The sequence below is a fragment of the Protopterus annectens genome, chromosome 9.part0 (genome assembly GCF_019279795.1).
Source record: "Protopterus annectens isolate FY-2018-M chromosome 9.part0, PAN1.0, whole genome shotgun sequence".
Classification (NCBI taxonomy): Eukaryota; Metazoa; Chordata; order Ceratodontiformes; family Protopteridae; genus Protopterus; species Protopterus annectens.
Window position 1 is genome coordinate 1,084,017,020 of NC_056743.1, and position 27,095 is coordinate 1,084,044,114.

General features: G+C 40.5%; 1 protein-coding gene across 5 annotated transcripts in view; it reads right to left on the reverse strand.

Annotated features, from left to right (window-relative positions):
- The window catches only part of MAP3K12 (mitogen-activated protein kinase kinase kinase 12), a 1,100,073-nt gene that overhangs the window by 51,136 nt on the left and 1,021,842 nt on the right, over positions 1 to 27,095 (reverse strand). For all 5 annotated transcript variants that reach the window (XM_044083918.1, XM_044083919.1, XM_044083920.1 and 2 more), the window contains one exon: positions 3,345 to 3,415. In XM_044083918.1, coding sequence (XP_043939853.1) covers positions 3,345 to 3,415 — 71 coding nt within the window. The remainder of the gene's footprint in view (positions 1 to 3,344; positions 3,416 to 27,095) is intronic.

The following is a 27,095-nucleotide window of genomic DNA, read 5'->3' on the forward strand; positions in this document are numbered from 1 at the left end:
TAGCTCTTCTGATCATATCATAGCCTCCAAATTTACCTCCTTCTTCACAGACTCTATATCCAAGCTCACCATATCCTTACATAACAACTCATTACATCCACCCACTTCTCTCATACATAATTCATCTCCCCCTGCTTCCAGTACAAACCACCCTCAAACCGCTTCCTGTCAATACTATTAAAGAAACTTCTCCAAAAACTAAAACCATGTTCCAATGTCCCCGACAACCTACCATCTAACTTCCTTAGGCTAGCTATTGACGGTGTAGCTCTCCCCATCTGTATTCTAATCAGTTGTTATATAAAAGAATCCTACATACCTGTCCTCCGGAAAAAAGCTTTCATTACTCCCCTACACAAAGGGGGCAATAATACAGAAATTTCCAACTTTTGCCCCATAGCAATTCTTTCCCCTATCTCCAAAATTCTTGAAAAATTTATTCACCTGCAACTTTTACCTCACCTCTTAGACAACCATCTGCTAACTCCAATACAGCACAGTTTCAGACCTGGACATAGTACCACCACAGCCCTTCTATCCTTCCTCAATGACATCAACCAAGCTTGCGACTCAGGAAATATTGTAGCCACTCTTCTCCTTGACCTTTCTAAGGCATTCAACACCATTTCCCATAGCCTACTTTTGGCTAAACTCTCTCAACTCAACCTCTCCTCATCTTCCATCAATTGGTTCTCCAGTTACCTCTCAAATAGGCAGCAAGCTGTCAAGTGGAATAATTGCCCATCTTCTTACCATGACACTCTTGACAGGTGTCCTCAAGGATCTATCCTGGGACCTTTACTATTTAATATCTTCATTAACAACTTTCATCACTGTATCCCAAACACTAAACTAGTCCAACATGCAGATGATTCTACTACCATTTGCTCAGCTGACTCCCCAAACTCATGCATGTAAATCAAGCCGCCTTTAACAGCACAGAGACATGGATGCTTAATAATCACCTTGCTCTGAATGCATCTAAAACCAAAAGTATGATCTTTACCTGTCTAATTATACCAAATTAGACAAACACTCCTTCTCCATACTAAGCCAAAACATGACCCCTACTGAAGCAGTTCCCTACACTAAGCTACTGGGTGTTCACATTGATGAACAACTAAAGTTTGACATTCACCTTCAAACCAACATAAAGAAAACTCGCCAGAAGCTCAGAATGCTTTATCATCATAATCGCTTCCTAACCCCTTCATCCAAGCTTGCCCTCTCTAACACCTACCCTCACCTATGGTGCGCCCCTATCTTCACCAATCTGCAAGCCATACTTAAGGCTAAATTGGCAACCTGTTACAATAAAATCGCCAAGTTTGCCACCAGTTCTAAATCGTCCTCCCACCATTGTCGCCTTACAGTCCCCCTGAATTGGCTGGAACTCAATAACTACCTCCTATATATTCAGCTCTTTACTGTTCACAAGGTTATCTTTAAGCAAGCAAAATGCCCCTCTCTCTTATCCATCCTTACTTTACATCTCCCTGATCAATCCCTTAGTTACAACAATCAGAATCTCCTCAGGGTTTACAAACCCTTACGTACTCCTGGGCAACTTCTACTGTCATTTTCTCTAGCACGTAAATGGAATTCACTTCCACCACATATCTGAACCACCCAGAACCTCTCTTCTTTCAAGACTCTACTCCACTCCCATCTCTCCTCTACTTGGGAATGCTCCTGCTCCCATCCCTTTTAATCTCCTCCATCTCCCCCCTTTCCCCAACCCATAAATCTATTAATACAAGATCTCTTTCCTCCCTAACTCCCCTTTGACTGTCTTTTACTCCCTTCTATCCCTTACACATCATAAGTATTTCTAATCCACCCAAATTTGAATTCTCACCATTGTAGGTTGTTCAGAACCTATTATCATTGTGAACTATAATCATACTGTGACACTGTTTACAATACATAAACTTAATTTTGTAAATATTAGACTACAACAATAGATCAGATATTTCTAACTCATTGTACAACTTCTAATGATCCAGCTTATACAATCACATTGTATAATTCTATATTACCTCACAGTGATTCTTATTGACTTTGTATTGATTTTTTTGTCTGATAATTCTATTGATTTTTATTGATTATATTACTTTCTGTTGTGTTTGATATGTCTGTACATGGAGCTTTTCTCCCTGGGCCAACATTGAAAAAGGGCTAATTTTGGCCCAATGGACTCTCTCAGTTAAACTACAAATAAAATAAATAAATAAAAATGTTGTATCTCATCTCCTCATATCCTGTTAGTAATTGATCCTCCTCTAACTCTAACCTTGGCATATTTAATTAATTCCATAAACATTTCCATTTGTACTTTTTCTTGATTTCCATAATTATCTGGTTTGTACAGACTTAGAATTTCCAAAATATGTCTAATACTTCTACAGGATTCCTTGTTATCTTCCTTGTTATAGGCTCCTTGAGCATGGCAACAGCCCTTTCTACTTTCTGTTGCCTGAGTCATTATACTAAACGTTTTTGTACTCTACAGTAATTATCATCAAAAAACAGCTGTTTAACAGCAATGTTTCTAAGGTCATGAGGTAATTCCTTATTGTCTGTTCAGCATTCTGCAGTTGCTCTTTTTCTTGTTCTGTGGGATTCTCCCTATTTTGCAATAATTTAACATTTATTAGTCCCTCTAAATAATTGTTGTTACTTCTTAACCATATCTCCTTTTCTTTTATTTCCACTCTATTTTTAAACTCCACTTTATCTTCTCTAATAGCTCCTGAATAATTTCTAATGCCCATTCCTTAAATTCCTTTCTTTTCAACAGATAGGTGGGAAAGTGCCAGTATCTTATTTTTATTTTATTATCTTCTGTTTTTACTTTAGTTATTACTGGCGCATGATCTGAAATAGTTATTGGGGGCATATCAAGACTTTCAGTAAATGCAGATGTTCCTGTGAAATGTAACTTCTGTCTAGCCTAGCCTATTTTCGTATATTGGGGAATAATATGTAAATTCACTCTGAACTCCTAGTCCTAAATTCATATCTTCCATGTCAAATATTTTCATAAATTTCTTCAAAAATCCCTTTTTTGTTATATTTTCCCATCTAGATCTCCAGACACATCTTCACTGTTGCAGATTAAATTCCAGTCCCCACCTATAAGTAATATTCCTTGCTGAAAGCTGATTTTTTTCACCGAGAATGCATTCTGTGTATTGTGTGCTACACTGCTATGTAAGTATCACCTGTTGCTATGCTCCTATGATGCAAGTGGTTAACCAAAATTAGAGCTTTAGTCAGTGCACTTATATGGTGCACAGAGAAATGCACAATTTATTTAAAACAACAACCCAAATCCTACTCACCTTTGTCTTCTGGGCATTTCCACTTCACTGTCTACCTCTCCTTCTTCTTCCTCTGAAGAGACACCACGTTTCTGTAAACAAAACAATAAACTTCATTTATATTCTGTCTTCTAAAAACTACTTTGCAGTATATGCAACGAGTGATTTAAAAATAGTCAGTTTATTCTCAAGTGTTCTACATGCTCCACATTTCATGCTACAACCACACTTGGGTTTATTCAAGTCGTCTCCTCTTGCAGATTATAAGCTGCATAGTTACAAGCAAGCTATGGTATCTGAAGAGTGCTACAGTCTTCTGCATATAATTACAAACATACACAGATAGATATTGCTTTTAACAAATGTTTTATTTCACAACTGCACTAAGTATTTCAACAGTAAAAATGTGAATTTTTACCATTTGGAATGGCATACTAAAGTAACAATAAATCTGCATTATTTGTGTAACAGAGTGATGTTGAACAACATTGCTTTCAGGCAATTATATGCTACAGGGATGTTGTATGACCAAATTCAGCAAGAATATGGAGGTCTCTTACTGCAAGGACTACACTTTGCAAGCTGTCCACATATGTAACAGCTTATCAGACAACTGATGGAAGGCTTTTGGGTGAACCAGAACAACTGTGCATTCAACAAAATATTGAAGCAGTACATTTTTTTTCTGTTGGATGTAGACTTCCAAACTGCTACACACACACACACACACACACACACACACACACACACACACACACACACACACACATGCATGTGTAGGCAAACATGCACACACTCGCATGCATTCACATACAGCCTGCTGTATTAATCCATTTCATTATGTTCATGCTGACTGTGGTCTACAGAGTCATGCTTGCTTACATATCACTAAAGTAGGCCATCTGTAAAATCATTAAAGTGGGTTATCTGTAAAATCATTTGTAAAGCTGTTTATAAGGATGCTTAACTTCTATATCCTAATTAGTTCTTGTATCATCCCTTTTGGAATTAGTGTTGCAAGGTGAAATCACTGAGATAATTTACCATTTTAAGAATATTAGTGTTGTAATGGCTCAAGAGTTAAATTTACATAAACATGTCCATTCCACTTTAAAGATATATTATAAAAAATAGCCTTTTCTTAATTTCCCCAGTCCATGCAAGCAATTTCTGGAACAGGTATAACCACCATTCACCACTCTCTTCTTCCTCTCTCTATTCCCCTATTCCCTGTAAATACACAATGTACCAAAAGGGCTTACTGATGTTTATGGTCACTTGTACTACCTATGATTTTACACTGTGCTACATTTCTAGTTTTGTAGATATATATATATATATATATATATATATATATATATGTGTGTGTGTGTGTGTGTGTGTGTGTACATGTATGTGTGTGTATGTTTCATGATGCAGTCGAACATTCACTGGAGTGATGAAGTCCAGCAAAAGTGAAAAGGTAATTGAAAATGGAAAGATTGCAAATTGCTGTTTTTTGTGCAAGATCAAGGTAAATTGAGGCTTGGGAATTTGCCCATTCTGTACTCTAGTGTGATCTCAAAGTTGGTATATACTAGTATCAGGGGGTGTGGAGGATGTTGGGAAGGGTCTTGCCCCATGCTGTAAAAGTGTTTGTTTCCATTTGCCTTTTTTTTGCTTGTTTTTTTTAAATACAAGTACTTGAGTTTCAAATAGTTATGTTTGATTACTCTGTAGTTTGTACTTGATGCCTTTTCTTTTGAAGACCTGTAGTAGATATATATATATATATATATATATATATATATGTGTGTGTGTGTGTGTGTGTGTGTGTGTGTGTGTACACAAATGTACCCCCGCACACATTATTCCATTTAACCTAAATTACTCAACGTCAGGTTCAATAAAATGTCATGCATTTCATGATATAGTTCTAATTTATTCTTTACATTATGACTTTCATGAAGACAGGTACAATAAAATGCAATGTTTATACAGTATAAACATACAGTGGGCTTTCTTCATCATTTTACAATTACCTCCAATAACCTACAAGACTGTTGAATTAAGGACATCATTATTATTATGACATTTATTCCAAGGCTACCCTATCAAGTAAAACAAATAAGTAAAAATAAAATTGTGAACTTTTGCATTTATATTAATGTAACCCCTATATTTATAATGCATCCTTCTTCACTTTATCATTAACAGTGGTTGATTGTCAAAAGATAATTTGTCAGCTGTTTGGACCATGCCAACCACTTTAAATTTGTAAATGCAACAGCAAAACAAATTCTAGTACAGGCAATGATATATTTTAAAACCCAAAAGTATGAATAAAATATTTCTTAACATATTCATCTAATTTGTTGTAGCTGGACTTGCTAAATACTTCAACCATCTTGTTATGGACACAGGTCAATATATTTGTGATACACCCAAAGAAAAATATTACTTTTGCTATGTCACTCCTGTTACTGGTGAACACCACTAGTGCTTGTTGTAGCTATTACTGAATACCAACAATATCAGACTCTTGAATACTGGTGCCTTTTACACTGGTCTTAGTAGTCTCTAATATAAAAATGGGAAGTAAATGATGCAGTGTCTCACTGTGGATATCACTTCATGAAATGCATAATCTGTTATGAAATAAATTCAAAAGTACTTTACTCTCCCATTAATTATTTTGGTGTGAAGGTGAATAAACAACAAAAAGTCAGCAGAGAAGGTAAATTAATGTATTTCACGGTTGACATCTTCCACAAATCATTGTTTAATATGCAGAAGTACCCGAGGATGGAATGGCAGCAAATGAGGAACCTTTGCACAAAATAATGATCAGGAACACTCTGGAAAACTAAAGGCTTATCAACTTAACAGCAGTGGAAAGTAAGTTATGGAAAGAACATTGAGGGAAAGTCTGTCTGCTTTTCTAAACGACAATAATCTCCAGGCATAGCTCTCGGTCACAAATGATCCAGTTTTATGCCTGGGTTATAGGAGGCCTCCACAGGGAGTATCAGCAGTCATGACCTACCTGAAACACAAAAAATAAATGGCGGTAGGACCAACACTTGGAACTGGACTATTACATGGATGAAAAGTACACAGAAGGTTGTAGTTATAGGGATGATGTCAAGAAAAGTGAAATCAACTAGCTAAGTACCACAGGAGTTAGTTATAGGTCTACTACTATTAACTATTACCTGTTTAAATAACACAAAAATGGATGCAACAATGTTGGATAGAGAGGATCTAAAGAAGTATATGGAAAGGTTAAGTAACTGGACAAAAAAGTGGCTGCTGAGGTTCACTACAAAAAATGCAACATACTGCACCTGGGCCACAACAGCCCTGGTGCAAAGTAGCAGACTGGGGGAGTGCAGCTAATGGTACAACAGCAGGATGGGGATCTGAGGGTGTTAAGCACAACTGTACTGCACCACCAGGAGCTGTGAGGGCAAGGATGACAGCAAACACATTGCTGGGGCATGTGTACCTGTGTGTGTGTGTGTGTGTGTGTGTGTGTGTGTGTGTGTGTGTGTGTGTGTGTGTGTGTGTGTGGCGGGGGTAGACACCAGAAGCAGAGCGATAATTCTTCCACTCTATGGGGCCCTGATAAGGCCACACTTTGAGTACTGTGTGGAGATCTACATGGCATACAAGGAAATGGATTTCAGGTTGCTGGAAGAAGTTTATGGGTATGCAGCCAGAATGAAGCATGAGATGGAGGAGAAGACCAGAGACTAGAGGAGCTACAGATCTTCCCACGAAAGAACAAAAGATACTGGGTACATGACATGGATAGACATGAACACATGAGGTAGATGACGGGGGGGTAACTTGTACAAGGAGGACAGAGGGCAGAGAAAAGGGCACAGGCAAAAAACTGAAAGGACTAACTACTCTCTGGGTCTCTGAAAGTATTTCGTCATGAACGTAGCCATGCACTCATGGAATGGAATATTGAAATGGATATTGGACAGGGTATCTATAAATGCACTCAAGGGGGCAGAAAGGTTGAGGAAAATATAAGAATAGAGGAGGGGTAGAAAGTTTAATGCCCAAAATAGCAAACTAGTCAGGCTTTTCTTTCAGCCATTAAGCAGATGTAATTAAACATAAAGTGTTTTTCTTTACAATTCCAATCAACTGACTCTAGGAAGAAGTTGTAACATAGTTCTAAATTTATCCTGACAATGTGGCAGTGAGAGTAAACATGAAGGAACCACCCTGTGCTTCACAGCTGCAGGTCAGATCTACCACAGTGATAAGTAGATATTATGTTCTTGATATCCTTTTTGTTAATTAACTGAAGTGTAATATCTAGGGAATAAATGTGCTACTACATATAGACAATCTAATCATAAACAGTAATATCTCTTATTCACCACAGTGGCTCTTAAGATCCTCAGCTAGTTTTCAATCAAAATAAAGTATCTGGCAATAGTCTACATCCATTACAACTAAAAATTTAAGATGATCTATTCTTTTGTATTTTATATTTAAATTAGTAGTTGATCCAGTGCAATCAACTGGATGAAAACAAGTCCCTTATGGATGAAGGCAGTCTGTAAAAACTGTCAAAAACCCACTTGCTGACCCTAGCTATCTTTCCTCAGGGATACAAAAATTGGGTAAAATCTGGTTAAAACTGGATAGGCTTGTAAGGGCTCTTGAGCCATTAGCATAGTAATCGCCAATGAACCTATGACAACAGAAAGCAAAGGAAAAGAGATTTGTTCAAGAAGATTGGTAATATTAAGGAGAATCCCCTTCTGGACCATTACTTTGAATTGGTGAAGGGGCTTGTGTATCTCAATGAAGCTATGAGGTATACTATGAAGGGTCTCCCAAGATGGGCATGCTTGGTCATGACAGAGAATAAACAAAGAATGGTGCACTGAAGAAGTTAATGACAGGCCACTCCAATACTTATGCCAAGAAAACCATGTATGTCAAAATGACACATGAAGTTGAGCCAATCAGGTTTGAAGGTGTCCAGAGTACTACTGAGGAAGAGGAGATGACATGTCTGAGTAGTGCTAGAGTTTATGACATGGATGGATTAAATCCAGAAATATGTCCATCTGATGAGTTGCTCAAAGATGAAAGGAAAGACAAAAGGTGCCAAGAAGTATACACCAATGGAATGCAGAAAGTATGAACGATAAGCCAAGGTAAATTTGAAGTGGTTAAGGAAGAGATGAAAAGAATAAACATTGACAACTTGGAAATAAGTTAATAAAATAGACTTTTATGGTCATTTTACAACTGATAACTATTGGATCTTATATTTTGCATAAGAAATTGAATAATCCTCATAGTCAATAAAAGATTGTTAAAATCAGTGCTTGGTTACAATCCCAAAAATTACAGAATGATCTCAATCAGATTAAAAAGTAAGACAAACATTACAGTGATACAAACTTATCCTCCAACTACACATGCTGAAGAAGATGACCTTGACCAGTTTATGAAGATCTTTATGAAGATCTACAACAGCTTCTTGAAAGTACACCAAAACAGGTGTTATATTCATCACAAGTGACTGGAATGCTAAAGTTGATAATTAAACTACAACTGGAATAAGCAAGAAGTGAAGCAGGAGACAGACCAATAGATGTCTACCACAATACTTCAATGGTCATAGCCAATACTCTTTCGGCAATGTAAGAGATTGTTTTACACATGGCTATCACCAGATGAACAATACTGAAACTATATACTTTACAGTCAGTGATGGAAGAGTTCTATACAGTCAGTAAAAATAAGACCTGGAGGTGATAGTGGCACAGACTACAAGCTTCTTATTGCAAAGTTTAGAATGAAAGAAAAGCATATAGGCCAACAACAGTATTCCAAATTAATATGAAGTAGGGTTGAAGAATAGATTTAAAGGATTAGACCTAGTGTATAGAGCACTTGAAGAACTGCAGAAGTTTGTGACATTATCTCGGAAGTGGCATCAACAATATTTTAAGTAAAAAGATTGTGATACAGTTTCCGGTCTTTTCTGGATATAAAATTAATGAAGACAAAAAAGGCTGTAACAGTAAACTACTTACAGACATATGAACTGGTTCGGCAAAACCCATACTTAATGAAGACATGATAATGTAAAGCATTTAGGTGTCCGGATTAAAAGGGATCCTGTTTTGGCAGCTAAGGATATACAGGAAGAGATTAAACAAAAAATACTATAAAAATGGATAAACTGGAAGCTCTTGAGATATAATCAGTTACATATATTTTAGTCCCTTTAATTTTATATGCAAGTCAAGTACATTTTTGTCAACCAGAAGAAAAGTTGTGGTCGGTAATTAATAGAGTTGAAGAAATGTATTTGGGAGGGAAGGGGGGAAGGATTAAGTGGGATAAGTTGATTCTTCCTACAGAACAAGGTGATTTAGGATTAACTTAATGCTTTATATATATATATATATATATATATATATATATATATATATATATATATATAAATACAATCACAAGGTTATAAATCAAAGTGTAAGGGGATGATGATGAAACAGAGGAGTTTGAGAAATAAGGAGAAAGTAGAAATCTGGAAGCAGGTACTTAAGCAGAATAATAACTACACAGAACATTATACTCAAAGTAGTAGAAACTATTCTATGTACTAAGCCAACATGCAATAAAGAAAATGTACTTTACAAATAGTAATGAGTATGTAAGAGTACAGAAAATAGTCAAGAAGGAGATGGAATTTACTGGAGAAAATTAGTAAAAAGAATCACGGTATTGATGGCAAACAGAGTGAAAAGAGGCTAGAAGTCTGGATTGCAGGTTTGAGACTGCCTTCCATGCCAGGGACTGAAAACAGAATACAGGCAAAGAATAAGGGAAAATGGAGTGCTAAGTGAAAGACTTAACTATGGTAGAGTTTTTAGTCGTGTCTAGAACAGAGGCAGCTGTAAAAAAGGAATAACTAGAAGGGCATATAAAATATATGATAACTACAAGAATCAATCACAGGAATTTAAAAAGATTGGGAAGAGAGACTGGACAGGCAATTTACCAAGACATACACTGGAAACAGATCTTTATAGCTCCCAATTATGCAAAAAAGTCCAAAAGGTTTTGAATTTTTGCTTGGAAGTGTTTGCATGCATCTTTTATACCTCAAGCAGATGTTAGACATTTTTTTCTCGGGTAGAACATATGTTCTGTGAAGGTAACAAGTTGACAGATTTTAAAAATTCCCTAAAGATTGTTTTGTCAGAAATGTTTGGGAAGCAAATTGTAGCTAAGAAAATTATTGTTTTTATTTAAAACCTAGGCCCTGAATTGCCTAAAGGGTAGTAATGCCTTACTAAGATTAATGCTACTGGCTGCCAAAAATGTAATTACTTGAAACTGGAAATCAGAATCTAAAGTGATTATAGCTGAAGTACTGAATCTTGCAAGAGAGATAAAAGAATTGGAGCTGGGTTCCATAGAAAAAGGAAAGAGTACATTACACAGAAGAAAATGGAATATGTATGAACAATACATACAGAATAATGTTCGGGAAGAGAAGTGAAGTTTAACAAAGGGAAGGAATTTAACAATTTATATAATGTTAAAGTAATAATTGATAAAAAGAAAACGTGTTCTACATGAAAAAATGTTACTATGTTTTTTTTTACATGAATGTATGCATAAATATGTCACTGTTTAGTTGAGATTTAATAAAGATGTTTATAAAAAAATGCTGAAGCTAGCCCCAGTGCAACTTCACTTTTTCTTTTTCCTCAAGGTTAAAATCTTGTGAATGTAAAAGGGTCTTCTTACATTTCATTCCAAATTTCTATAATCACCTCCCCACTGACATTAAGGAGTTTAGAAATGCTGAGCCTTTTAAGCAAAAATGTAAAGGCCTGCTGCTGTCAAGGACCATTGGTAAATGCAAAGGTGAAAATATGATGAACCACCACTACCGCAACTGTAATATAATAAACTATCCACTTGCAAATGCATTACTACATGCCTGTACAGTATGATAATATATTCTATATATTGTATTAAATATATATGCTATGTGTTGATTGCTTGTACAATTTTTTTTAATGTTTCAGATCATGAATGAGAATGGTCTTTTGGAATCAAACAGCTGTTCAAGCGCCAGTTTCCTCCTGTACAAAATTACTTTAATTCTGAGTAAAATGTGACCTGGCAGGAGCTATACCATACTTGTTGCCTACCTTTACTAAACATGATGACGACTATGGCAACCTTCACTGGGGCCATCCATGTACTGATGCTGCATTCTTGTCAGACTCCTTAATATGTCTTTTCTACATTCACATTCTCATCATTCCTATGTACTCATACTTTTTTCACTGTATAGTTCTTATAGGTTCACAGGTGTGTACTAGGCTAATGCCACCGGGCCTTTACAAACCTAGCCAATAGGATTACCCTGGCATCGTGCCACCCGACCTTAGTTCCCAGTGCCTGTGTCGAGTAGAGCCGCTGGAGTGATCCCCGAGGTGAATTTTCTATTTCCCATCCACTCATCAAGATTCCTCTTGAAGAGGGCCAGTGAGGTGCTCTGCTTGACATGTATGGGAAGTCTATTCCATAGCATGGGCAGTCTCTGGGTTATGAACCTGTCCCTCCAGCATGTTCTGTTGATTGTGGTAATGAAGTTGAGGTCTCCGGAGTGTGTGGTGTGGAGGGATTGGGATTTCTTTAGATGTAGCATTTCTAACAGAGCTGGGTCAGACACGGCTTTGAAAGTCAAGCAGAGATCATTTCTAAGTAGGCGATATGAGACAGTGAATAGTTGGGAGTTTTTTTTTAGTCTGTCCATATAGGACAAATGTTTAAGGCCTAGGATCCTCTTTGTGAGGTACTTTTGTGGCCTCTCCAGTTGTTGCAGGTGTTTAGTTAGGTACATGCCAAATGGGTCATTGTACTCAATGACTGGCCTAATGAGGGAAGAGTAGAAGGAGACAATGACTACTTTCTTCCTGGATGTAAAACCCTTAGTAATGAGTAATGAGATGTGCCATACAGAAGGACATTTTGACTACAGTGGCAATGTGGTGGTCAAAAGAGAGGTTGCTGTCAACCTGTGTTCCCAGATCTCTTATAACGCCTTCTGTGTTCAGTGGACTTCCATCAATTTGGTAATTCATGGGAACCGGGTTTTCCCAAAGGGGATGAGGACTCATTTTTTGGCACTGAGCTTAATGCCATGATTCTGACGCCAGTCGTTGGTCTCAGTGAGGCCTTTCTCTAGGATGTCAGCATCACTCGATGAGTTAACAGCTCCCAACTTGCAATCATCTGGGAACTTTGTCAGCCAGAATCCCTTCGTGTTGGCTTGGACTTCAGAGAAGTTGATACCAAACAGAACAGAACCCAGGACCGAACCCTGTGGGACTCCACTCATAACTGGTCGGCAGTCTGACTTGGAGTCAGCTACTTTCACACTGTGGGTTCTACCTGTGAACCAGTTTGCAACCCACCTAGTAATATAGGGGTTGATGCCCAGCTTAGTGAGTTTTTTTATGATTCCTGAATGGGGAATGGTATCAAAGGCCTTGGCCAGATCAAGGTAGGCTGTATGAACCACTCTAACTTCATCCACAGCTCTGGTGACTGATCTAGCCTTCACAAAACCAAACTGTGTGGGATCCAGAGTTGGAGATGTCCTATATCCTTGTTTATTAGGTCTATGATGATGCATTCCACAGCTTTGCATATCAGACTTGTCTGGCTAATGGGGTGATAGTTCCCAGGGTCTGTAGTCTCTCCTCCTTTGTGGAGAGGGATGACTGTAGCAGTGCGCAATTCAGTAGGGACAAAACCTGAGGTGAGGCTGTGATTGAACAGGGCACACAGGTGAAGTGCCAGTTCACTCTGTAGTGTATGTAGAACACAGCCAGGGATATTGTCCAGTCCCATAGAAGCTGTATTCTTGGCCTTGGACAGTGCTGTTTTAACCTGTGCAGCAGTAATACTGGGTGCCTGGCAATCTACTGGTATTGTGACTGGTCCCTTGTGGAGGGGGGGTAAAGTTGGCACTGAATCTGTCAGCCAGTATATTGGAAATATATGTTGGCTCAGTACAGGAGGTACCACTGTGCAGTAGCTCTGAGCAAATCTGGGTATTGCTGTGGAGATTCTTTACATAACTACAGAAAGCCTTGTGGTTGTCTTTACTATCTGCTGCAATTCTGTTTTCATAGCTAGCTTTAGAGGATTTGATGAGGGATCTCAACTTTTTGTTGAGGCTGATAAGAGTTTTTCCAGTCTTGGGACTTCACCTTCTTCCGCATCAATTTCCTCCTCCTGTTGCAGAGTTTGTTTATGGCAGGAGACCACCCGATTGGCTTCCTTTTTTTGGAGAAGAGAGTCTTGGTTCTGTTGGGTATGGCAAGATCCATGCATTTTTGTATGTGGTCGTACAGTGCATTGGTGAATGATTTGGCAGTCATGCAACTGATCTCCATTTGCATGGGTGCCGTGAAGTTAGCCACCTCTGTTTTTAGAAGAGCAAAGTTAGCTTTGGAGAAGTTTTTCATGGTGGTTACCTTTGCTTGGGGGTGGGGGGATGTGGACTTCCAAGGTGATTAATTTGTGGTTGGATCTAACCAGGAAAGAGTTGACTATTGGTGTAGAGCAACAGTCGCCCATGTTAGTAATGACCAAGTCAAGGATGTTGCTACCTCTAATGGGGCTAAGAATGAGCTGTTCCAGGGCATTGGAATTAATGAATTCCAGGAAACATTTGGCAAGTGTTTTGGTACATGAGTAGTTTTCCCAGTTAATGGCAGGGTAGTTGAAGTCACCCAGTATGAGAGTATTAGGCTGGACCTTAATATTCTCCAGGGTGCTTAGGAACATGGAGTGTGAGTCTTGGGACATGATTGGGGACCTATAGCAGGATACGACCTAAATCGCTGTCTTACCCAATGTTAGCAGGCTATGACCTAAATTGCTGTCTTACCCAATGTTAGCTGCACCTGAAGTATCTCAGATGCGTTATGTTGGGCTACTAGTCTGGAGGTGTGTGTATCCTTTATGAATATGGAAATGCCACCACCTTTGGAGCTTCGGTCCAAGTTCTGAGGCCGAAAGGTGTGGAATGAGTTATAGCCTGGCAGTGCAGGGGTGCTTTCTGCTGCCTTGAACCAGGTCTCTGTTACGACACAAATGTTGATGTTCTCCATTTTAAGGAGTGCGTCGAGCGAGTGCATTTTGAGATTTAGACTTCTAGTGTTGAGCAGCATGACACTCAGATTGCATTTGTTTGTAGCTGTTACGATGGTAATTTGGTCTTTGGAACATCACCTACAAAAGGCACTATAGGGGTGGCAAGAGCCTTGGCCATTATCCGGACACCCAGATGCAGGCCATCTCTGGCAAAGCATCGAGGTCTGTCAATCATGTCATCCCAGGCAGACAGATACTGGATCCCCTTAGAATGACACCAGAAACTTAGCCAATTGTTGAAATCAGTCATTTTCCGCTTGTACTGTGGCATCATTCTGGGTGATGGTAGGATGCTGCTCAAGGCTAGGGTCATACCCGCCTGGGCTACATAATCTGAGAGCTCCTCCGTGTCTCTTTTCATGTAGTCCATGGAGGTACGTCCCAGGTCATTCACACCCACATGTACAATGACAGAGTCATATTTGTACCTGTTGTTGAGGGACCTGAGTGCGTGCCTTATGTGGTGGATCCTGGTGCCTGACAGGCAGCTGACTGTTACTTTCTCCTTATTCAACCTAGTGAGTTGGACATCAGTGTGCCTCATTATCGCGTCACCTATGACTAGTGTGTTGGGCATGCTGTTTTGCCTTAGGGGCTTTGGTTGAGTGGTATGCTGTTTAGGAGAGTTGTGTCTCTCGTGATTTGTGTTGTGTTTTGGTGGTCGAGTGCATTTCTGCCTTGGAGGTCTCTGCTGTTTGGGTAGAATTTTATTGAGAGCCTCAGCGAAGGTGGGTGTGCGGTTTGTGTTTTTACGTGAAGGCAGTCCTGGTGTGTGTTCTGGAGGGCTATGTGTTCAATGTGGTGTGGTGTAAGTGTTGACCTTCTCCTCCTGACCAGCTATTCCGGTCTTGCTTAGAGAGTGCATGCCTTAAAATTGGGATATATAAGTGCATCTCTCGCAAGTCTGAGTGTTGGGAGATAAGAGGAGAGGGTTGTCAGTGTACATGAGGCAGTTGCTACATTGCCTCAGGATGCCCAAGTTCACCAGGTTAATAGGAGAATGCACAGGGAACTGACCTTTAGACATGCCTGGAGTGGTGGGTATTAATAATAAGTACTGGAGTGGTTTCCTTGTAGAACATTTAGTGCTGGTAACACTTTTGTGTGCTACAATAATTGCTACAAGAAGTCGAGTAAAGTGCTACTTATTACTTATTAACATTTAACAGCTACTTTTTGTAAGCACTCTATAACTTGGCAAAACTACATCATGTTACTTGCTTAGACTACAGAGTGTTTTAGTGCATGTGCTAAAGCTAAGGTTAGCTTTCACTACCAATGGCCAGAAAACAGAATCCCTTAACTACCCAATCTTCAAGAATTTGTATATATGACCACCACACTAGACACTGTCCTTCCTTGCACGCTTCTTTTACTTTGTTCCTCTCTCTCTCTCTCTCTTTATTCTCATTTAATTAATTATATTATTATATTGTTCTCTGACTCATTAGGGACCATATGTGACAAGATGACACAGCTGAAGAAAGACAATGGACTTCTCTGAGGTAATGTTTATTTTCATGGAGACAATGGTGGCTTTGAGGAGTTTTGAGGGTAATAGTGAAAGGTTAGGTCCAAATTTCTAAACCAGGGATTTGCATGATCATTTTGGAGTATTTTGCAATCAAGAAAGTGTAGTTTTCACGGCTGCAAAATAGGTTTATAGGTTCACAGGTGTTTACTAGAATAACGACCACAAGGGCCTTTTTAAGCCTAGCCATGCATCCCAAATCTCTGACAAATTCTGGTACCCTTGATAAGTGTAAGCAGGGGCTTGGGAGGTGAAACATTTTCAGGGAGGGACCTGGGAGAGGAATCATTTACAGGTTGCCAAACCACGGATGAATTTTCTGTTCCCCATCCATTTGTCCAAGTTACACTTGACTTGGGTTAGGTAGGAGCTCTGCATCACATGGATGGGGAGCCTGTTCCAGAGAAGGGGTAATCTCTGGGATACATACGTGCCTCTCCAGCAGGTCCTATTTATATCATAAAAAGTTTAAGTCTTTAGAACAGGTAATTGTGGTGCTGTTTGTTTTGTGAATATGCAGGAGGTCTATCAGAGTGGGGTCTGACAATGCCTTGTATGCCACTCATGAATCGCCCCTCAAAAGCCTGTAGGAGACAGAATACAGGGATAGGGCCTTGAGGCAGTCTGTATAGGACATGTTACTTATGCCCTGTATTCTTTTAATGAGGAACCACTGTGGACATTCTAATTGGTGGATATGCCTGGTTAAGTACATATCAAAGGGAGCATTGTACTCAATGATAAGTCTGATGAATTCTGAGTACAGTGGAACAATGACTTCACTGGATCTAGATGCCATACCTTTATTTATTAAGTTGCATAACACAGAATGATTTCCTCACTACTGTATAGACATGATGGGCAAAGGCTAGATTGTTGTCTGTGTGTATTTCCAAGTCCCTGACTATTGGGTCAATTCTTAGGGGTGCGCTGTCAACATTATAGTTACCAGTGGTGGATAACTTCCCGAAGGATACTACTATGTATTTCTTGGCACTTAGTTTTAGTCCATGGCGCTGTAGTGGTTTGTCTGTGTCAGCCCTTCCTAGAGAACATTTGTGTCGATGGGCAATTCAGTGACAGCTCTTAATTTGCAATATTCTGAAAATTTAGTCAGCCACAGGCCACTGACATTGGCCTTGACTTCAGAAAAGTAAATGCCAAAAAGGAGTGGGTTCCTGGACCAATCCCTGAGGGACTCCACTTGTGACTGCCTCTTTGTAGAGGTGGACCCCCCCAATTCTAACTTCCAGGTTCCTGTCTGTGAGCCAGCTGGCTATCCACTAGGTGACATAAGGGTTTGTACCTAATCTCTTAAGTTTGTCAACAAAGCTTGACTGAGGGATTGTGTCAAATGCCTTAGCCAGGTCAAGGTAGGTAGTTTGAACCATTTTGCCCTCATCCATTGCTTCGATGACCTTCTCAAAGAAGTCCACCAGGCTGAATAGGCATGACCTTCCCTTTGAAACCAGGTTGTTTACAGAACCTTTACTCAAACGTCAGGATCTTTATCTTTACATCTTTAATTCTATCTCCCAACCACAGTGCTGTAACCAGAAGTGAGCTATTCTAATTGATTCCTAGAGTATCACCATTTCAGCTCTCCATTACAATTTCATATCTGGTGAAGTGGAAACAATTTCTCTTTGTTGTGACTAAGAGTAAATTAAATTGGTTTTCTCATCAGATGTTATATATACTGGAATATCTGCCATCTCTCAGTCTGCACTATTGCCCCATACCTCATGTAAGCAGACCCTGTATTTAAAATACATTTTGTCATGAAGTCCCATCTTTGGGCTTGCCTTTTGTTTTAAAATATTTGAGCTCATCCCCCTCTGAGCTTGACTGTGCAGTGTAAGCAATGCTATTTCTCTGTTAAAGCAAACCTTCATAAGTGCCATTATTTCAAGATGAAGAATTTTGAAACATCATAATTTGTGGAGTAAGAAACATTTCCAGTATTTACCATAAGGGCAAGGCCCTGATGAACTCCGGTACAAAATTGTTACATAAATTAGTCTTAGAATTTGCTTTAAACCAGGTTAGCCACTTGTCTGTTAATTTTCATGACTCTTCCAATCTGTAGGAAGCACTGCTTACCATTAGCTAAATCTAGAAGATAGGCCATTGTGCATGATTGGAAGAAAAACTTTAAAATGACTTTTCTTTGACTAAAGAGCAAGAAAAAGCACTAAAAAAATATAATCTAATACATACAGATTTTTGCCCCCTTCTAGCCAGCAAGTTCTCATGTTCTATCATTCACTACTCCCTAACATCCAACCGTCCTTGATCCCTTGCATTATGTCCACTTCCATTTGTGTTATCCACATCTAAATTAGTTCTGGGAGTAAGGTAATCCTTATCCACTGATATAAGAACTATCTTAAATCTTCTTCAGAACAGCTCTATTATTTCATTGAAACTTCACATTGCATTTGCTTCACAAACAATAGTTATTTGCATCATCCTTATATCAACAATCTAAATACGCATACTTTCCTTCTTTTCTGCTTCTATACCAGCAATTTTCCTTCTTTCGCATCCATTTTATAACAGAAAGCATTATTTTTTTTTATTAAAAAACACCTGTATTGAATTATCACTTGTGAAATGGGTAAACTTACATTTATACAAAAGTTCAAACCATATTAACAAGTTCACATTTACAAACATTATACATCACACATATTGTTCTATACAATATAATCAATCTAATATTATGTAAATTGTTTGGTTCCTGTCTTCTCTTAAATCTCATTCCTCCTCCAAAACATTTTTCTGTGTGTATTGTTCCCAAGATAAATAAGCTTACCATCTTAAATATTAACCCATATGTCACAAGATGGGTTGCAAACTGGCTCAGGGACAGAACTCACATGGTCAGAGTAGTGGGTGTCATGTCCAACTCTAAACCGGTTACAAGTGGCGTCCCACAGGGCTCAGTCCTGGGATCCCTCTTGTTCGGTATATACTTCTCTGAGGTACAGGCAAACACAGGAGGACTATGGCTTACCAAGTTCGCAGATGATTGTAAACTGGGAGCCATAATCGACTCACCAGCTGACACAAGCATCCTCCAGAAGGGCCTTACGGAGACGGATACCTGGTATGTGAACCATGGCCTCAAGCTAAATGCCAAAAAGTGCATAGTCATCCCCTTTGGGAAAAACAAACTGCCCACAAACTACCACATAGGAGGTAATCCACTAAGTATGGAAGAAGTAATTAGGGATCTGGGGACCAAAGTAGATAGTAACCTCTCCTTTGACAATCACATTGCCAAAGTGGTTAGAAAACCTTCTATACAGCTCACCTAATCACAAAAGGATTCACATCCAGATCAAGAGAGGTCATTGTGCCCCTCTACTCATCGCTCATCAGGCCCATAATTGATTACAATGCCCCATTTGGGATGAACCTTACCCGACACCTGCAACAGCTGGAGAGACCTCAAAAATAGCTCACCAAGAGGATCATGGGCCTCAAACAGATGCCCTATGCAGCTCGACTAAAGAAACTCCAGCTCTACTCAGTTGCTTACCGCCTACTCAGAGGTGATCTCTGCCTGACGTACAAGGCCATGTCTAACCCGGAATTGTTGGACATACTCCACCTCAAGAAAACCAAATCCATTAGAGCTACACGCTCCAGGGATTTAAACCTTAACACAACAATAAATAGGACATGCTGGAGGGATGGATTCATATCCCAAAGGCTTCCCTCGCTCTGGAATAGAATCCCAGTCCATGTTAGGCAGAGCCCCTCGCTGACCCTCTTCAAGAGAAATCTTGATGAGTGGTTGGGAAATCGTAAATTTACTCCCGGGATCAGTTCTATGGCCCTGCTGGACAGAGGCTCAGGAATCTAGTATAAAAGGGAGGCGAAAGTCAGCACATTCTGGCTAGGCTTATAAATGCCCTAGGGCAGATAGCCTAGTACCTACCTATGAACCTAAGATTTCCATTTTTTCTAAATATCCCACTTCCTGTTCTTTTATCTCTGTTACAATACTCACTATGTCAAGTATGGTTGGTTTAGACTTTGATTTCTGTTTTTTAGTAATTGCTTTTTTGGTGGCCACCAGAATTAAACTTAAGGCAATTCAGATCCTGTAGCCCTGCTCAAAAAAATAAAAACTACTTAGCTATACTCCGTATTGTATTTTTAAAGTCTATGAAGTCATTATGTTCACAAATATATGTTCTTATATACCTCTTCCTTTCCCATTACACCTCTTAACATTTGCCATCTACCTGAGGGAAAATTATTTGGAATCTGATAGGGGTTTAAAAGTACCTATGTAAACCCTTTCTGGCAAAAATCCTAGATGCTCTGGACTTTGTTTCATATTTATCAGCCATACATATGTCCTCCCATTTTTTCAGCAATCATTATTATTAACAGTTCCTTTCTCTTACTGATTTTCTACTATCAGTCTTCATACCAAGATAAATCTCTAACTGTATTTTCTTTTTTTGGTTAACTGTATTTTCTAATTAGCATTTTGGTTTTATTTCATTACTGTTTATAACTGCTAAATTATTGTATATTTGTTATCTACTACTCTTAATATTCACAGCTGCATGCTTCTTAATGTGTTCATGTACTTAATTCTTGCTTACAGTTATGTATTTGTAAATGCTGCATGGAGAGCATAAATAGTGAAGCCCCCACAATCCTAAAAGCAGTTGTTATAAAGGCTTTGTACTCTTTTCCTACAATGCTTGTAAAACATCAGCCCATTCATTCCTTGCGATGAGGGTCCAAAAGGATGGGTCATTATTCAGGCAGCCATCACGGGTCGAGGAATTTTCATATTTTTCTCCCTGGCTACAACTGCATGCACCCAGTGAGGTGTCAGAGAGGAATGAGCAATAAGTTGTCCGTGGATGACACCCCCTCACCTCCAGAAGGGGAGGTGATCCCCCAAGCAGTCCTGCCCTTTCCCACACAGGACAAACAATGGTTTCCCCAGCCTCCACCAGGAAAATCACACCCAAACAATGTGCCCCCAAGGATGTACAAACCCATGCCTTTCCCAGAGGAGAGATAAGAGGGCCGCCATGCCGCTTCAATCATCCCACTTCCCACCTGGATCTTCCAGTACTGGAGATATTAATCAAATTCCAGTCGCTTGGGTCACAGTCAGGACTCTATCCCTCTGCACCACAAATCCAAGTATTATAAAGATTCTTTTGACACCACCTGAGTCGCTAGTCAGATAAACTGCCCATGGCCTGGGTTGTAACTGAAGCAGTCTTTGGACAGTCCATTTAACTGGCTTACAAATGACATGATGACAGACAGAAAGACTAACAGACAGATAAATAAAGGGAAAGTCAGTCTTGGGGCACTACATTCTGACTGTCATGACCATACCTAGGACTACTTTGCTCTGTCAGTAAAGTCATTCTGTGGAAATGTCTTTTCCTTAAAGGTGCAGCAATCTCAGAGATGATAGTACTAGATAATGGGTAAAACAGCAGGCAAAACTTCCCAAGATTTGAAATACAGTTTGCATTTTTTTTTTTTCTGTTTACTTCATGACACTTTCAAAATACTTATTTTCATGATCATGCCATGAATTTTTTTGGTCATCCCTCTGTTTTGTTTTACAACAAAAACATATTAAGGCTTGTTTTTGACTTTTATGACTGACACTTTGCAAGGCCCGTCTCAGAATTTGTCCACCCTTTAGAGCCTTGATTTGGTCATATATGGTACAACCTCTTTTAAATGAGTTATTATTAGGCCTTTTATTTTTTTCCTAATTCATAATCCATTTCTTCAGACAAGCTATATTTTCATTTAAAATTTTCTCCTTATTTTTTATTTTTTTATTTATTTAACATTTGTTGACCGGGAAAGTCCGACTAGGTTCCACAGATCCTGTTTTCAGTGGAAGCCCAGGGAGAAATGCTCCAGAAGCATGTCTTTAGAATGTGGGAGGAAACCGGAGTACCCGGAGGAAACCCACGCGAACGCAGAGAGAACATGCAAACTCCGCACAGAAGGCACCCCAGCCAAGAATCGAACCAGAGAACCTCTTGCTGTGAGGCGACAGCATTAACCGCTGCAGCACTGCGCCGCCCAATTTTCTCCTTACATTTCTGGATCATTGTCTGTGTTTGTATGTGCGTGTGTGCACTTGTACGGGATGATGGCAAGAAAGAAAGTACAGTTGTGTACACTTACCATAAATGTAGATGTTCGAGTGTATTCACTGTTGTAGTTATCACCTGTGGTTTATCCCTGCTGTGGTAGCCCTCGGTTGGCCCGAATACCAGAGTCAATGTTTTTGTGCGCCGGCTGCTGTCGCCTGTAGTCTGACATCAGTGCTATAAAGCAAGGTAGCCAACGTCATTACTTCAGTTTTTCTTGCCCTAACCATCAGAAGCACAAAGAAAAAGAGAGAAGTGGTCCTGGTGGCTAAAAGCCACCTTGGGAAGCTTGTGTCCCCTAGGGGAAGATTTTAAATGGGGCATGGAGGGAGGGAAACCAAGACTACAACAGTGAATACACTCGAACATCTACATTTATGGTAAGTGTACACAACTGTACTATGGTCTTCGTGTTTCACTGTTGCAGGCGTCACCTGTGGGCGGATTCCCAAAGCTGAGGAAAAGGGTGGAAGGATAGGTTAAGTCCTAGGTATGGGTCAGGAGGCCCTGCAGAATTGCAGAAGCAAACCCTGCCCTTGACTTAGAAAAGAGAGGTAGGTGGTAATGCTTTGTAAAGGCATGGACAGAGGTCCAGGTGGCCGCTTCCAAGATGTCCCTAGTAGGTACTCCTCTGAGGAAGGCAGTGGAATTGGAGGTTGCACTAGTGGAGTAGGTACGGATAGACTTAGGGATGGGTTTCCCATGTAGTCTGTAGCAAAAATGGATACAGTGTGAAATCCATTTGGAAATGGTTTGTTTGGAGATGGGCTTTCCCTCTGCCCCTGGGGCAAAGCTTACAAGAAGGTGGTCTGTTTTTCTGAATGGCTTAGTACGTTCCAGATAGTATCCGAGTTGTCTGTGCATGTCTAGTGAGTGTAGAATTCTTTCCTCCTTGTTTTGAGGGGTGGGAAGATGTATGGCCTGGTTAAGGGTCACATCAGATACCACCTTGGGCATAAAGGAGGGGTTAGTCCTCAGGGAGACTCTGCATGGAAAGGTATGAAGGGCTCGACAGCCATGAGAGCTTGAAGTTCCGAGACCCTTCTGGCTGAGGTGATAGCTAGTAGAAAGGTAGTCTTCCAATAGAGGTATTTAAATTCTTTTGAAGCGGCAGGTTCGAAAGGAGGTAAGGTTAGTTTCTCCAACACATAATTCAGGTCCCAGGGTGGTGTCAGAGGCCTTCTGGGAGGCCTGGTATTAGAAGCCCCTCTGAGGAATTGCTTAATCAAAGGATGAGAGAAGAGGGGTGGGTCTGAATCATAATGGGCAGAGATGGCTGAGGCATGGATTTTAATAGTGGAGAAAGAGAGGCCACTATTGAGCAACTCTGCTAGGTAATCCAGGATGAGAGGGATGGAAAGTTGGGAGGTACTGCCCCCTTTTGATTGTTTCCAGGAGCAGAATATTTTCCATTTTCCTGCATATGATTTTCTTCTGCTGGGCCTTCTGGCCTCTGTGATGATGTCCAGGACCTGTTTGCATAACAGAGACTCCTTGTTAGTTTTTAGTGTATAAGCCATGCTGAAAGTTTGGGAGTCTGTAGGTCTGGGTGCAGTACCTTCCCCCTCTCCTGAGTCAAGAGGTCTGACATCAGGGGAAGCAGCTTGGGGGGCTGTAAAGTCAGACTGTGTAATAAGGGGTACCAATACTGTCTGGGCCAATCTGGAGCAGTGAGGATGGCCTTTGGTCTCTCCTCTCTTATTTTGATCAGAACCTTGGGAATAAGGGGCAGAAGAGTGTATGCGTACACAAAGAGGGAGCTCCAGGGGAAGGTCAAGGCATCCACCTTCCATGTTAGGAGGTGATATTCCCTGGTAAAGAACTTGTCCAGCTGGTGGTTGAGGTGTGAGGCAAAGAGGTCCACTCCTGGGTGATTTGCAGAAAGATTTCTCTGTGGAGCTGACATTCATGGGGGTCCAGTAAGTTTCTGCTTAGGTGGTCCACTAATGTGTTGTTGATCCCTGGTAAGTATTGGGCAATTAGATGTAGCCCCATGGAGGTGGCTGTAAGCCAGAGACTCATGGCTAACCTGTACAGGGGGTAAGATTGGGTGCCCACCCTGCTTGTTGATGTACCACATTACTGTGGTGTCTGATTTTATAAGGAGGACCCCTGGCCTTAGATGGGGTTGGAAGGAAGTCAGAGCCTTTTACACTGCCATCATTTCTTTCTGGTTGATGTGCAAGTGAAGTTGCTGGGCATTCCAAATTACTTGGGTACACCTGCCTGCTAGGTGAGTGCCCCAAGCAATGTCTGAGGCGTCAGTGGGGATGGTCTGGCCGGAAAGGCGGAGGATGAACAGAAGACCCTTGTTCATGGCACGGGCCTCTGCCCACCAGAGAAATTCGGCCCTTATACAAGGGATCAGAGGGAGAGTGGTGTCTAGGGACTGAGAGTGCTGACACCAAAGATTCTTTAAGTACCACTGAAGTTTTCTCATGTGAAGCCTGGTGACAGGGATGAGAAGGATGCAAGATGCCATGTATCCCAGGGCATGCAGGAACTTCCTCTCAGTGAGGTGACTTCTGGAATCCAGCTGGGTGAAGTAGAGAGGCAGGAAGCTCTGCTTTACTGGGGATAGGGAGGTCATTTGGGTTGCTGTGTCTAGCACAGCTCCCAAGAAAACAATTTTTCTGGTGGGATTTTGTTTTGATTTTTTTCTCATTGATGGTGAACCCTAGGGCCAAAGAGAGAGCCATGGAGCAATTTTTCTTTGCAGTCTGTCTAAATGAGGAAGTCATCCTGGTAAGGGTAAATTTGTATATTTCTCTGTCTGCAGAATGCTATAGCTGGGGCAATACTCTGGGAGCAGTAGATAAGCCAAAGGGCAGTGCAGAGAACTGAAAGTGTTGATAGCCTGCTCTGAAGTGCAGGAATTTTCTGCACGATTCCCTAATGGGGATGTGGAGGTAGGCATCTTTTACATCTAGTGTCACAAGCCAGGCATTTTGTGTGAGCATAGGCAGGTGCTGCTGCAAGGTTAGCATTTTGAATCTGGGGACCACCAAGGAGGTGTTCAGTTTGGATAGATCCAGGATGGGGTGCCAAGTACCCTCTTTTCTGGGAACAAGGAATAGTCTGGAGTAAAAACCTTTTCCTGTTTGATCTGGAGAGACAGGTTCTACTGCCCCCTGGGATATTAGTGTTTGGACCTGTTTCATTATCTCTGTGCACTGGTTTGGGGGGAGGTCTGGGTACTCTCTTGGAATAGGGAGTTCGCTGAAGGAGAATCTGTATCTCTGAGAAATGATTTTTAAGACACATTGGTCCTTGGTTATAGAGACCCAATTGTCCTTGAAGAGCATGAGCCTTCCTCCTAGTTTTTGATGAGTGAAAGGAGGGCAGAGGGAGAGTCCTGTGAATGCTTGCCATAGAAGCTTGGCTTAGAACTCCCTGGCTTTAAGACTGAAGTAGTCCATTGTTTGCTTCTTTGCTGGCCTGTGATAGGGGCCTGGATGGCCTGTCCCTGCGGGGCATACCTTGGCCCTGTTTGCTAGGTGCAGGGAAGGCCCAGTGCTTAGAGGGAAAGTTCCTGTTGAATCTGGGTGGCTGAACTTGAAATAATTATTTTACTGTTTGCATAGATTTTGCTTGTCTTCCATCTTTTTAAGCACCTCTTCTGCTTTCTCCCCAAACAGGCATTCTTTATCTATGGGTGCATCAATAAGTTTAGACTTGACATGATCAGGGAGAGGTTGTTCCTTCAGCCATGCATGTCTTCTAACAACAGATCCTGTCACTGCTGCCCTGCTAGAGGCTTCTAGGGCATCATATCCACATTATAATGAGTGTTTGGCCACTTGACAAGCAGAGTGTAGGAATTCTGCCAGCCCTTCTGAGTTGGCACTGTCAGGAGAGGTAGCAATCTTCTGTTTTAATTGTTCCAAAGTGGGAGTTTGGCATAATGGTTAAGGTATTTGCCTTATAAACCAAAGGTGCAGGGTTTGATTCTCACATGGAGTAATTGGCTAGGCTTACAATGGCCCACAAAGGCAATTAGCCTAGTACTAATCTATGCTATCTAAGTGTGTTGTTGATAATTTAACATATGGAACTGACAATTGAGTGCTCTGATAGCTAAGGTTGCAGAGGTGTATACTTTCTTACCACATCTGTCAAGAACTCTGGAGTCTTTGTCAGAAGGAAGAGGATTCTTGGCAGAACTAGTCTTAGCTCCTTTGGGCACCTATGTAATGACCTCAGGGTCTGTAGCAGGATTCCTGCACAGGTATTTGTGAGAATCTGGTACTCTGTAGGACCTGTCAGTGGAGGTTAAAAAGAATTGGGAAGAGATTGGATACGCAATTCACAAAGAAACAATGGGAGGATATATGTATGGCTCCCAAACATGCAACAAAGTCCAGAAGATTTAGGATTGATGCTTGGAAATGCTTGCATAGCTATTATAGCTATTTTTATACCAAAAGCAGACTCCAAAGAATTTTTTCTAAGGTAGACTGCAAATACTGGATGTGTGATAGGGAAGAAAGAAATTATTGAACAAATTTTTGGGGAGTGTAATGAGTCGGAAGACATAAAAATTCTCTCCAGACTACTCTGTCAGAAATACTGGGTGAGCAAATTAGGAAATTGGTGTAATCAAGGAAATGATTGATGTTATGTGGTCCTATCTCACCTACATTCCTTACTCACGGGTTCAGAGCCGAGAATCGGCTCAGACTCGGCCAAATTTCTCTAGCACAAAGTCTCTAATTGGCTGGGCTAACCCGGTATCCCAGGATGCACCTCGCCCTAGCCCCAGATCTTGTTTGCCGCTCATAGAGTTAGGATGAGGTTTTGAGAGTTTAGTGTTTTGTGGTATCCCTACTGTTTTCGCGGGCTAGACCCGTTTAAGTTAGA